The sequence below is a fragment of the Lucilia cuprina genome, chromosome 4 (assembly GCF_022045245.1).
Source record: "Lucilia cuprina isolate Lc7/37 chromosome 4, ASM2204524v1, whole genome shotgun sequence".
Taxonomy (NCBI): domain Eukaryota; kingdom Metazoa; phylum Arthropoda; class Insecta; order Diptera; family Calliphoridae; genus Lucilia; species Lucilia cuprina.
The window spans coordinates 43764320-43779645 of NC_060952.1; the positions used below are offsets into that span (position 1 = coordinate 43764320).

At 26.8% G+C, this 15326-nt stretch overlaps 1 protein-coding gene across 2 annotated transcripts in view; it reads left to right on the top strand.

Annotated features, from left to right (window-relative positions):
* Positions 1-15326, top strand: part of LOC111674613 — a 175622-nt gene that overhangs the window by 126673 nt on the left and 33623 nt on the right. The window contains exons 6-7 of one of the 2 annotated variants that reach the window (XM_023435270.2): positions 3466-3739; positions 6861-7074. In XM_023435270.2, the coding sequence (XP_023291038.2) occupies positions 3466-3739; positions 6861-7074 (488 nt within the window). Of the gene's footprint in view, positions 1-3465; positions 3740-6857; positions 7075-15326 lie in introns of both variants that reach the window. The other variant, XM_046949473.1, reaches the window with a different exon arrangement.

Sequence of the window (15326 nt, forward strand, 5' to 3'; positions counted from 1 at the left end):
AATAAGAACATTTCCTAAAACATCGAATTACTCCTGGTTACAGCACTAGTTTTGTAATTATTTAGTTATCTTCTATATACAAATGTTTATTGAAGAGAAGTATTAGTATTTACTGATTCATCACCACTCAGCACAAACGACTGAACCTACTTAGAAGCATGAACAATTTTGAAAATTTATATATTTGGAGAAAAAAGGTGTAAAACAGGTTTTCTTAATTATTTTATTACCAATACATCTTTTATTACCGATAACTCTTAAAAAGCTTCGAATCAAAAATGTTGTTGGTCCTGTATAACTCTTTAACTAGTAAACATATTGAGATTTTTGTAAATGTATTGTACATATGAATATCTCAAATTAGACATTTTTTTAATTTTTTAAACAAATGTTTGCTATTTCACTGGGGTACTAAGTACCGAAAGAGGGAATTTAAAAAAAATTGTATCATTATTTATTGATTTTTATGTATGATATACATATATTTAAACACGAAGTATTTTTGAAAACTTAATCATCAAAAAGGTTCGTTTATGGGTAAGAAGGGGAAAATGTGCTCTTTTTATAAGTTATTAAAGTTATATAAGGAAGAATTTGTTCTACTTTCTCGTCCTTAATCGCATTTCGTTTATAATGTAAGATAATTAATATATGTAGGCATGTACATATGTATATTAATATGATTGAATAAAATATATGATAGGGAATTTTTTATTACTTTCTCGTTCATGATATTGCACTTTTTGTATTTTATTTTAATATTGAATCTAGAAAGATACAATTTTACATGACAGAATGAGGCCAATTTTTGAAATAATGAGACTTTATAAGACGGAATATTTGATACCCCAGGAAAATTAAGAAAACAATGAGCTATCGGGGGAATTTCAGGCAGCTTAATGAAAAGTGTCACATAGCTTCTTCTTTGCATAATTAGTAAGGCATTAAAAATCGCCGAAAATATCTTGGGCGCTAAGCGAGATATTGGAGGTTAAAGGTTACAAAAATCAGTTTTCTTAATATGCATTGTACGCATATATTGTCCTCTATGAAATTGTTTACAATAAAGTATTGGATTTAAATCCTTTATAATGTCGTCAATGAAAATATATCCAAAGTCTTCACTGTTAATGTATGGACGACAAACTAAGCGACACTTAAAAGATGACAACATTTAGGTTTTTCCGCAGTATTGTCCTTAACAATGAATTCATGAATCGTCAACGACAATGTCGCCTACGATAATTTTGTTAATTTAACCAACCGGTATTACAAAATTCTGTGTTATTATAATATAATAATTATTATTATTACAAGTACAGAAATTCTAAATAGTGATAATTTGTTTTATTTGTATTTATATTTTTTGTAGAAAATTGTACAATGACAAAATTTTAATCCTAATCAAAGCTTTAAAAGAATTCATTCCTTATTTTTTTTTTGGAAATTGAGTTATATTTTAAAGAATTAACAATTCTTCAAACTCATTCAATTTGATTTTATTCCTAGAATTAATTCTTTAACTTTCGATGTAGATGAATTAATTCTCTTATGAATTAATTCCTATACAATCTTAAATTCCTCAATGAATTAATTTTGTTTGCATTCATTCTGTTAAAAAATGAATTAAAATAAATTTCAACAATTCCTATTACAAATTGAATTTAATTTTTTTCAACAATTCAATTTGAAATAGATTGAATGAAAGTTTTGCTATATAATTCAAAAGCATTCTGTATATTAAAAATTAAATTAAACTTTCATTCAATTTGTAATCGAAGGAATTAAACATATACGAATGATCATTCAATTGAATTCATTCCTTTAAGGCACGAATTCTCTCTTAGAATTTAAATTCAATGAATGATTTTAAAGAATGGTACAGTAAAAAATTTAAAGCCGAATTAAAAATATATGGGAATTAATTCCAAATAGAATTCATTCTTTCCAAGCTTTGATCCTAATATATATTATAAATTTCTTTGTAAGTTTGTTTATTTGTTTGTGTGTCAATCCCGCCTAAACGGATGAAACGATTTTCTTTAAATTTGGAAGAGAGAAAGATATATGTCTGGAAGCATCAATAGGCTATATAGCTTTCCGAAAATTGGTCTAGAAGGGTTAAAAATGGGCGAAAACGACGAAAAAGGGGAAAATTGGTACTTTTGTGCATAAAAACTTATTTCTGGCTACTTTAATACGAAAATATTTTTGATTTAGCACTCTAAAATGTCAGATGTAATATCAAAGTTGCGTTGCGAAAGATGGAACAAAACGGTTATCAAAAATTAGGAAAAATGCGAAAACCTGGGAAAATCTGTACTTTTTTTTGTTTGAAAACTGATTTTTGAATATTCTAACGCGAAATTATTTTCGATTTAGCTTTATAAAGTGTAAGAAATTTTTATTAACAAAGTTCCTTTGTGACAGTTTGATCAAAACGGGTAAAAAAAGGGAGAAATGATCAAAAACGGGCAAAAGTACTGTTTTTGTCCTTAAAAAGTTATTTTTGTCTGTTCTAAAGCTAAATACTTTCGATTTAGCTTTTAAAGTGTCAGAAATATGTATTTGAAAAGATTCGTTGAGAAAGAAGAACCAGAGAGGGAAATATCTAAGTGGGTAATTCAATCTTAATAATGTGTAGTATAGGTACTTTTCGGAAATATCTAAATACCTGAAAAGTATTTGGCTGTAATCAGTTAAAAGATATATTTCAGAAAAATTAAATTAAACTGGGCAAAAAGGGGGATTTTGTGTTTTTCATAATGTCCACACCTAAATGGCTGGGCCGATTTTAAGAAATTTTGAACAGACTTTACGTACGTAAAGTGTTATCGTGTGAAGGCTCCTTAAGAATATATATTTTGGTTTTAGTTTTTAGTGAAGTACCTTTTCGAACACTTTTAAGAGTTTAAATCATGCTTAAAAGGCGAAAATGATTAAAAATTCGAAATTTTAAGTATCAATATTTGTATTGCTTTGTTGCTAATTTTAAAGTTAATTTTTTACTACTCAAGCCCAAAGAATTTTGAAAAGGAAAAAATGTATGGTTTTTGTAAATTTTGTGAAAGTTGTTCTGAGTTATATAGTTTGAATGTAGAATTAAATTTCGACATATTAATTTCAGGGGTAAAAATTCTTTGGGCTTGAGTAGTAAAAAATTAACTTTAAAATTAGCAACAAAGCAATACAAATATTGATACTTAAAATTTCGAATTTTAAGTATCAATTATCTTTTAGTTTATTAAAATAAAATTGTAATAATTGTTAAAGATAAACTGATTCCATTAAAACGTAAATTTTCTCTGAAAAAAGTTTGAATTTAGGTAAAAATCTCTAAAGAAAATATAAAATCTTACACATAAATATGTACAATTTAATTTTAAATTCAACTCCACTTTCAACATTTTCATTACAATCCTTTGCATACAATTGACCTTTTCCATTTTTTGTTTTTTTTTAAAGGTTGATGAGAAACACATACGCACCCATCATGTTTATTCAATCAGTGGCAAAAATCATCGCAAACCACCACAGCCACACGAGCAGGAGGAATACAACCTACTCCAAGCGAAACAAAAGAAGCTACAAAAGCAAACCATTCAACAGCAGTATCATGAATCCCAACAGCAACCACACACGTATACCCAGCAACAATATAGCATTTATCAGCCACAATATCACATACCAATGATACCAGATCGATGGGATAAAAGTTTACGAACTGGCCGTGGTTGGGGTATGTACAACCGAAAAAAATTTATGGGAAAATTTTCCATTTATTTAATTTCCTTTAAAAATAAGAACATGTTAGAGTGTTATATTCGATTGTGCCGAATCTTAAATACCCTCCACCAGCAAGCTTCTTTTTTTAAACCCATTTAACTATCTAATTTTGTGATAATTCTACAACAAATTTGTTTCCGTAGTGAGTGTACTAAAATGTATTCATATGTGGAACTAAAAAACGAAATTCGTTGAGGTGATTTTTAAACGATGTTGATGACTTTACATATGACTTTATTATATGACCAATAATAATCCAGTTCTATACAGAGAACATGCTTATGTCGAATCAAATTTTATTCAGAAAGCTTTGATTGCCAATATACGCTTAAGTAATTTTCGGAAATGGATTTTATAAGGGAGTTGTGACCAATTATGGACCGATCCCGAAAAAAATTGGTACAATGATTTATGTAAATGCACACAGAACTAATTCAAGTCGATCAAATATGTGTGTTTAAATGATATTTGGAAGTGGACTTTATTTGGGAGCTATGACCAATAATCGACCGGTCCGGAAAAATTTGTAAAATTATTTATATGTTCAGAAAAGATATTCAAGTTTAATTTTGTGCCTATAACTTCATACTTCAATGAAATATTTGCGTTTAAGTGATTTTTCGGAAGTGGGCCTTATATGGGACCTATGACCTATCCGTGAAAAAATTTTTAAAGTGATTCATATATAGACAAAAGATTTTGGTGTCGAATCTTATAGCTTAATTTATATGTGTTTAAGAGATCTTTGAAAGTGAATCTTATATGGGAGCTATAAGCACATATAAATTAAATATGACCCTTTAAGTGATTTTTGGAAGTATGGCCAATTGTGGACCGATACAAATCTACGATTGCATTATGATTTCTGTTCATATTTTATTTATAGATACAAAATTTTAAGTTGGTGCCGATACATTTAAAGAAGTTATAAACGATAAATTAATTCCCGGAAATATATAGCTTTGTATGAGGGCTATGAGATTCCTTGATCGATTATTATAATTTTAAACATAATTGATCCCTTAACGAAAATAATTGTGTATGACAAAATTCATCGAATTATCTATGGAAGTTTCTGAGAAATCTTCGCATGAAGAAGGAAAAGAGCTCAATTTGTTTCGACGTAGTGCGCAATTTTTACTTATAACTTTTAACGCTGTGAACCGATTTTGCTGATTTTCAATACCAAACTGTTTAGGACAACAATAAATATTTTCATTGAATTTGGTCTATTTATTTAGCTTAGTTTTAATGTTACCATGTTTTAACCAGACAGCCAGATAGACAGATGGACATAGCTTAGAATTTCATAAGGACCCAGACTAAATATATATACTTTGTTAGATCTCAGGTGAATACATATTTCTTGCCGTTATACACGGAAAGACAAATTTATATCTAGGGTATAAAAATATAATTTTATGATAAGATGTAGATTCGTATCAGAAATATACATATACCGAATTTTAAGGTTTTTTTAATTTGAAATAGTTAAAAAAATTAGTACTTTAAGCCTTATAACATTTATACAAATATAACTAAAATCATAAGTTTATGTGAATAGGAAAATGCACAACTTAGTTAAGCTTTTAAAATCCACTTTTTGAGTAAAATAATAAGAAGACTTACAATACTAAGAAAAAAGTCTTTAATCCTAAAAGTTTTCTTTTTTCTTTCAAATAAAATTGCAGATATGTCTGGAAAATAAAAAAATATATATGTATATTTTATTTTTTTTATTATAATTTTCTGAAAATGTTGCCTTCAACAATCAAGTTGCAGCCAGCATGTTCATAAGTTAAGGGAGGAGAAGTATGCCAGCAATGATTTTGAAATAGTAATTTCCGTAAACGTACTCTAGGTTTTATACATATGAATGTGTATATATGGTATATGTAAAAATGCACTCTTATGGATAAGAACATAGCCTATAGTCTAAAATATAGTTCAGTCAATAGTTTCAACTATTATATAGTAGTTTTGTAAAAGAAACTGTTCTGTAGTTTTGACTATATGTGGCTCTTTAGTTTAAAATATAGATATTTCTTTATTCTCAAGTATAAAATATTCTTCAATCTTAGCATAGATTTGTTTATTTTATGCATTCTTCCTTCAAACTAACCAACTAACTTAACTATGTAGATTTTAGCATTTTAACATTCCACTTTTCAATGTAAGTTTTTGCTAGGCACAGATTATATTTTGTCGGTATAGTCAGTATAAAAAAAAACTTTAGTTTAGACTAAAGAAAAATCTAAATAATGGTCTATTTTAGCTCATAGCATACCTTCTCTTGTAAGTAGGTACAATTTCAATGAATTTTTCAATTGTTGAGTAAATATTCTATTAAAACGTTTATTTTTTCTATTCTCATCGTTCTACTGAATAAAACGAAACTGCTAAAGTTGTCAGCGCAATGCGGTGCTATTGCGAATAGTAAAAGACAATGAAATAGAAAACTTTATGCACATTTTCTTTTTGCAGTTCAAGGACAATCGAATTGAATGGTGATCAGGCACCTCCACCACAACTTTCAAACCAAACCCTTTTAGTTAAATACAACAAAATACTAATAAGGATAATCATTCCTATAGCAAACAAAAACTTATACAAGTGCAACGTAATATATTTCATTAAATTTTCTATGCCTTTGTCTTTTCTTTTTATTTAATATCATTCTTTGTAAAAAAAAACTAATTGGAAAAAATAATTCAATTTAACTTGATATTTATAAGACTTAAGTAAACTGATAGTAAAATAAAATGTTCTACTTTGCGCTTTTGACCTTAAAGAAAATAAACAAATTAAATTTAATAAAACTTAACCCGCATACAAGTGAAACCTTTATACATACACACAAATGTATGTACAATTGTACAATTAACTTGTATTTACTTTTAGCCATGTTACAGGAAACATAGTCCGTCATTCTTGTTAAAAACATAAATAGTAAATACGTAAAATTCGTATGAAAGGCTGTGTAGTAGCAGTACAATTTAATTAAAGAAAACCTTTTATAAATAGTCTTATTTTTCGCATTTTCTTTATTCTTTTTTTTTTGTTTGCCGCAGAAGATTATTCGGTTACACAACATAAAGGCGGGCACCACGGACATCATGGCGACGGACATCGTCATGCCGCACTTCCTTACAACAATCCCTTCGGTCATTTGGCCATCATTCACGACATCGAATTTGATGATTATGAACTACAACACAATTATGACAATAATAAGCAACACATGGATAATACGGTTAAAAAACATATGGACAACATGAAGAAACACAGGTGAGTGAGTCAGACAGACATTATTTCATTTTGTAAATCAATATATTTACTCATGCAAAACTATATATATGAACGAATCGTAATATAGTTGTTGTAAATTTTAAGCATAAATTCCACTTAAACAAAAAGATATGTGTATACACGCAGAGAAAAACATGGTTTGACATGCCGACTGCAATTCGATTTTAACAATATTTTAGTTACTGTAAACGTTTTCATGTTTATGGCAATTGTAAATTAAATTATTTTTACAACAACTAAATAATGATTACATAGGGAAACATAGAGTTTTAAGCGCATTAAATATGTAGTAAAAAATATGCTCTTAAAATAAAATTTTATTTTAATAATTGATTCATTAATTTTAAAATATAAGTAACTACTTTAATAAATATAATATGACGCCACTTGGTGTCCAAAAAGGACAAAGTTTGACACATTTTTTTTAATTATATTACCGTCCGACAAAAAGAGAAAAAAATTCGTTAGACAAGAACGGAATGATGTACGTATGATGCTATAAATTTAAGGAAAAAAATTTTGTAATACTGTGTACTTTTAAAAGGACCTTAAAGTTTTAAAAAGTACATTTTTCAAAATATATTTTAAAATACTTTTACTAATCAAACAATGTCAAATTTGGTGTCAAGCCGACAAGAAGGGTTGGGAAAATTTTTTTTTTATTTTTATTTTATACTGTTAGGATGGAAATCTGTCTTTCGAAATTCTTATCTTTAAAAATCTATTAAAATTTTCAATATTATTTTTTCAAAAAAATGTTGAAAGATTTTTTCATACATTTTTTGATCCTGACAGAATAAAGTAAAAATAACACAAAATATTTTACAACTCTTTTTGTCAGCTTGACATCAAATTTTTTGTTTGAACAGTAGAAGTATTTTAAAACATTTTTTTGAAAAATATACTTCTTAAAACTTTGAAGTCCTTTAAAAAGGACACAGTATCACGAAATAATAAACTAACAAAACAGTTTTTCTACATTAAATTTAGAGTTACAGACGTATATCATCCGGTTCGTGTCTAATTTTGAGCGTCGAACGGTGTATTCATAGCTTCTAAACTGAAATTTTAATCGAAGTTGTCATAGAATTTTGATAATTTTGAAACGATAAATATGGATTGGTCTCATTGAATCCAAATTAATTGGTTTTATGTACGCTTTTAAATTTAATGCTTTATTGAATAAAATGCTTTAACATTGGTTATCATGAGACTACTATATTTTCTGTTATTTTTTAGTTCTATAAAGAAAAATATTTTTATTTAATAATAATAAAAGTTATTTTTTAAAAATAACGTTTGAAAAAAACAAATTATTATATTTAAAAAAACAAACAAAAAGTACCGAAATATACAATTAAATATTAAAATATACTCTAAAGCTCGAAAATATGCCTTATATGGTAAAATATGCAATAATATGCTATAACAAATCGATGACAGAATTCTAAAATTGGTCTAAAACGTACGATGCAACGAAAAATACATGCATTTGCATGTTTTGGATTCTCTGCATATAACCATTATTTGTTACTTAGTTATAAATAACCAATAGGTATATGTATGTTCGGTTGTTATATATCTGTTGGTATACATATTATTTGTTAGTGTGTGTTGTTTTACGCGACATGTTCTATTAATATATTTGGTTTAGTTTTGGAATAATTTTAGTCTTTGCGGAGAACTTTTTAAACCCTTGTATGGAATACTCTTAATTTGTGCCTTTTTAGCCAATTGACGCTTACGGTTTATAGACTGAATACCCATTTTCATTGCCAAACATTTCTCTTCTGAGGAGAGTACTTTGACATATACTTTATAGGATTTTCGAGCAATATTTCGATATCTTACTCACGGAATAGGAAATGTCAATAAATCGAAATGAGCAAATTAATTATTCTTTAAGAATTTAATATTTCGAATTATTAAAGTAAAAAAAAAAATACACCAACCAAATAAAATTTAAATTCAAAAGCTTTTGGAAAGTGGTATGAAAAAAAACATTTTGTTATTTTACATTACAAATATTACTAAAGTAAAAAAATATAAAATAAAAGTGTTTTTATCAACGAAATTTCTTTACAAACATAATGAAATTTTGTTAATACAACATGCATATAAACATTCTTAAAGAAAATGCCAAAATTCTTTAACCCTTGTAATATATTAAAATTCCTAACTTATGTAAACGTATCTAGATATGTATGTACATACAAATGTACAAAGAAAAATATTTTCATTTCCTCTGCACTCATACACAACATGCATATATGGAGCACAGTATATAGGTATGGAGCATTTTTTCCAGAATAGGATCCCAATTTGAGATGTTTGAACTTTTCCGCTCCAAAAAGATAAAAATAAATAAAACTTAAGGAAGAAAACTAAGGAATGTTTCATTTAATACCATTTAACCATGACTTTTACCGTCTTGCACCTATTACAGTGTGTATGTACATACATACATAAGTATGTTTTACGTGTGTGTTCGTGTTTACCAACGTTAATTTATGTGGTTCCGTTTTAAAAACATAATAGTTTAAGGTAAAACTGTGCAAATACAAACAACATCAAATATAAACCCCAACAAATAGGATGTAGGAGCTCCATTTTTAAGGGTTTATTGCTTTGGAAAATATTTCAAATACTATAGAACCCGAACAAAACAACATTAACCGTTTTACCCGAACACTATATATAAGAGAAGTTGCACAATCTATTTATATAGTATGTATGTACTCTGCCATAAGTATAGTCTGTATGTGTGTATATGATATATCGATTGTTGTACCTGTTTCTTTTTTTGGAATTTTTATCTCAATAAACTTCTTTTTCCTTTTTAAATTTTATTTGAAAAACTTCATGCGTTGATTTTTAGCACTAAATACAAAAACATGAAAATTCGAGTTCATTTTGCAAATTAAGGTTACCAAAAAAAAAACTAAATTGAATGTATTCGATTCGTTCAACTGGATAAAAAAGATAAAGATAATTATAATTTCAATTATTTTAATGATCAATTTATATCATAAAATTTTCCCAGGTTGATGGTCCATAACAATATTCCAGAGTCCATTCAAGAAGTACCAACTTTCCAATAAATATGTTAATTAGTCGGTGTTAACCTTACATCATGACATTTTAAAAACCTTTAATACATATAAATACTGTTGCACACAAATAATTACTGAAGTATAAAATGTATGTATACATATTGAAAAGTTTGTTCAAAAACAATAAATTTTAATATAAAATTTTCACATGGCCACCTTAACGCCAATACACCAACGTAATCGTTTTAGTTTCCTAACAAATGTGAATAATTTATGAGTTTAATTTTATGTTCGCAAACGTTTAACTTGAAATTGCGTTGAACAGAGAACGGAAGTTAAAGCACAAAACATATTTTTCGCGTTTATTTCTTCATTTTTATTAAAATGTTAACAAAATATGCACATTAACTGGAAATGATTTAAGGAAATTTCAAGAAAAAAATCTGAACTTTAAGTAAAATGATGAAAGAAGAATAACCGACAAAAAAAAACACATGAACCTTTATTTATTGGCCGGCTATATATAAAATATATAATTTGAAATGTATTATACTATGGAGCCACGCCCAATTGTTAGTAGGCGTTATCGACAAAAAAAATAATTATAGCTTTTATAAACTTGTGAGAAATTTTATGCCATTTAAAATTAACGAGTTATTTCTTCTCAATGCTCTAATGCTAAAAATTTCTTTAACAAGTTAATTCCGAAATGTATAAGTTGTTCTTATAAACATTAACGGCCTTATTCATAAACATTTATCAAAGGTTTATAAAACAAATTTTGTATGAAAATTTTATTTATAAGCCAATGATAAAAGTTTATGAATAAGACCCTCAATCTTTATTGATTTGTCACTATGTTTGTAACATATCAATAAATTAAATAAACGCTACAAATAACAAAAGTGTCGCCTCATATTAAGGGACCAGACAAGACACATTGGAGCAAAGTGCAAGCATATACTTTTAGGATGAACAAAATTATTTAAAAATAGGCTTTTATGAAAAGCTTTTAATTATTATGTATATAATTTGTTAACCGTTTAATTTTTTGTATAGTTTGAGCACAAACCAAGAAAATTCTTAATTCTAGTTTTTATTTTTAAATAACATTTCATTGTCTTTATGTAACCAAGTTTCAGCAAAATTGGGCTACGGGAACTCGTCGAAAATTCATTTACAAAATTTTTACCATCTAACAAAGTATGTTAAATAAAAGCTCTTAAAAACGAACTATTTTAGTTGAAATAACTGGTTATAAATGTGCTTACCCATTTTTCCCGGACAAGTTTTTCCATTAAAAATTTATTATTTAATAGTTTTTACCAAAATATATTAGAGGCTACAAATCCAATTTAACAAAAATTAAATAATGTTATTTATAACGACTACTTATTACCAGGTAATATATTAAATAACTAATTACCTACTTAAAACGTTACTACAATTTAAATGTGACGACGTATTATAGAGCGTAAAAATTCGTAGGTACTATAGACTATCCATTGAATTTTCGTCTATTATAAGAATAAAATATAAATAACGTATATATATGTAAGCGTATTTGTAAAAATGTATTCCGAATTTGCATTTGACATAGACTGATTACTTTTTCTCTAAATGCTTCACATAGTACAAACAAAAATAAATAATTACATTTAATCGGAATTTTTATAAATCAACAATTCAAGTATACAAGTATGTGTGCATATAAATATAAAAAAAAACTTTTTTACATATTACAAATGATTTTGTATATTTAAAATTCAAGGTCATATGAATATTAACGTAATTATATCAAATAAATGTTTAACATTTCAATGATTTCAGCCAATTACTACAACAACTAAATACATTTTATTTACTAAAAGATTTAAGTCTGTAGAGCATTAAAAGTTTTATTTCAAAAAAAATTAATTTTCTAGGTGTTTGCGAGTCTGTGTTTGTTACAAGTAGTTTTGTTGGTATTTATTCATATACACATGTTCATTAGGGTACCCCAAAGGGAAGAAATTATCTATTTTGTGGTGAAAACTATTTTTTTTAAATATATAAAATATATAACAACTGAATCAAAGGACCGACATTTTCTAAATGAACGAAAGATGTCTTTAAATTATTAAATTATTAAATTATCAATAAAATTAGTTTTTGAGAAAATTGAATCCACATAGAAAAAATTATCCAAATTTTAAGCACTTTTTCGATTTTTGAGCAATATTTCGAAAAAAAAAACAAATTAAATTCTATGCAAATTTTCAGAGAGTGCTTTCCGCAGGCCTTTGACTTTGACATTTCATATCATTCCTTTGCACGAAGCAGGATACTTAAGGATATTTAACATAGAATGTTGAAATGTCAGTAATTTCTATTTTCTGCACACAAACAGTGCCAACATAATGTTTCGACATATTTACATACTCATAGTATTGTATTTAATTGCCAGACATGGTTGTATTTCAAATTAAGACAATTTCAAATATTTTCAATTAAAGTAAAATATTCCATACAACTACGACTCTGTTCAAAGTTTTTATTGAGCGAAAATAAAACAGCACGCAATTTCCGTTTTCCCAGCATATTAAATCAATGTGTTACACGAAACTAGTAAATTTTTGTTTTGTTTTCTTTTTTCCGTTTCATTTCACATTTTTTGTAGGTTTCCTGTTTTTTCCCTTCAATTTTTTTTTAATTTTTGTTTTTGCTGCATGTAGATCATGTTGAAAACTGAAAATCGTTAGTAATAAATAAATAAAACACAAAAATATCTAAGGACATACACATCCCCGTAGTTCGGAGTGACTGTAAATTCATTTATTCTTTTTTAGCCGTCACTAAATTACCCGTTGTACATTACAAAGATTATATTCATGGTGAATTAGAGCCAATGCAACAGTTACACATTTGCAAAAAACATTGCTTAATGGGGATAAGTTAATCCTTATAAAACTGTTGGGCTATTAGCAAATAGCGAGAAAAATGTTGTAAAATTGTTTGGTTTAATTTTAAGTGGCTTCTACACGTATGTATGTTTGTGTGTATGTACGTGTTGGTGTATATGTCTCGAAAATGTTTGCAAGACGCTAATTTTAATTAAGCCATAAATTTAAAGTTTTAAATAAGTTTAATGTCTACAAGAAAAGTTCATTTTGCTCAGAATATTTAAATCTTTTTATAGTTTCCGTTGGCAATATTTGATAATTTAAGGCAAAAAAATGATTTAGTAAAGCAGATTTTCTGCGGATTTGCTAATTAGTATTTTCATAATTTATTACACTTCTAAAGTTTGAATTAAGGTCAATATTTTTTAAATGGAGAATGTAAGCCCCAAAGTGGAAGTTATATAAAGAATTAAATATTATATACCTTTAAGCAAGTAGGTTAAAAATAACTAATTTATTTTTATTTTATTTATTTTATTATTTTGGAAAATTGTATAAAATTTAAATATAATTTATTTTTGTATTTATCTTTTAATTTAATGTTTTATATCTGCCTAAGAAAATAAAAATGATATACAACTGTATTACCTATCTAAAAACAACAAAAAAATATAAAATTTTTTCCGAATAATTTTTTTCCGTTTTGGTTTTATATAAAATAATTTTAAAATTCAACATTCAACACACTATTTTCTACTTAACTTAAATACAGACATTTTATTTAAATCTAAAATGTCTGAGATAAAGAGTGTAAATTTTAAATATTTCTTGTTTACTTTTTCTGTAAAGAAGTAATATTGTTTAAGAATTTATTCATTCTTTTGTTATTTTCCTGTCTGCCAACCTGTTTTATAATGTTTTTTATTCGAATTCCCCTTTCACGTTTTTTTAAAAAATAGTTGGAAATAAAGAAAATGTATTTTTAAGCTGTTAAAATGTTTTAACATGTTGCATAAACATAAATTGTGCAACAACGTGTAAACTACCCTCCTGACTGGTTATATGGAGTAAACGTGTTATTGCATGCATTTATTTATACAGCCATTTCTTAATTTTTTTTCTTTTTCTATGTAACAATTTCACTTCAGGCATTTATTCTGTCTACTTGTAATTTTGAAGAGTATTTTTATAGCAATAAAAATAAACATGCAACAAAAAAACTGACTTTAAATAATTTTGGTTCATTTAACAACCACGGCTTCTTCTTAAATCTAATCTAACTTTTTTAAATAAAATATGTTTATATTTGAAACCAATTATGAACTCGTTTTAATACCATTATTGTAATTATTATAAAATTATATTTATATTTGAAACCAATTATGGACCTTTATCCGTCAAATTTTGCCGAATGATTTTGGGTACATTAAACTAACTTTTGCAAGATTTAATCAAAATTGATTTCTAGTTGCCATATTTATCACTGATGAGGATGTTTTTCCGTAGGCCACGTATATGGAGGCTATGCGAACATGTGGACTGATATTGCCCATTTTAAATACCAAATAGAGCTTATAAATTAAAAATACTATAAATAATTAGATCTCTGCCTTTTTCGTGTATAGACACCAGTTAATGAGAACCTATAAAAGTTAACCTTTTTGTTATTTTTCCTTCTAACAGTACTTTTTTAAATTTTCTATAATATTAAGATAAGAAACATAAAATTAAGCAAGGCCCAGGAGTAAAAATAAACTGTAAAATGAGACTTTTTTTCTTCTACAAAAGGTACATTTTTAATTTTGTGATACCATTAACACAGAAACATATACGTCCAGGAGTAAATAAGAACGTATAAAATGAGACTTTTTCGTACTACATTAGTTCCTTTTTGATTTTTTTTTATAATATTAACATATAAACCTCGGAGTAAGTGAGAACATATTAATGCCGAATTTTCGGTACCTTTATCAAAAAAAGAAGGATATATTGTTTTTATTATTCCGTTTGTAGCTCATCGAAATATTGGCCGTAAACTCACAAAAAATATATTCTGAGTCCCTTCCGCATTTCATTAATCATACCCCTCATATAAGTTACCCTTAAAAAATTACATAAATACCTGATACATGATACCTGTATTAAAAATACATAAAATTTAACATAAACAAGTTTCATGATAACCGAAATCTCAATGCCAAATTTTATGACGATTGGATTATAATTAGTTCTTCAGAAAATGGCCTTAGCGTTCAGCTTGTATATCGCTGAAATGTGATAAAATCAAATTCTATAA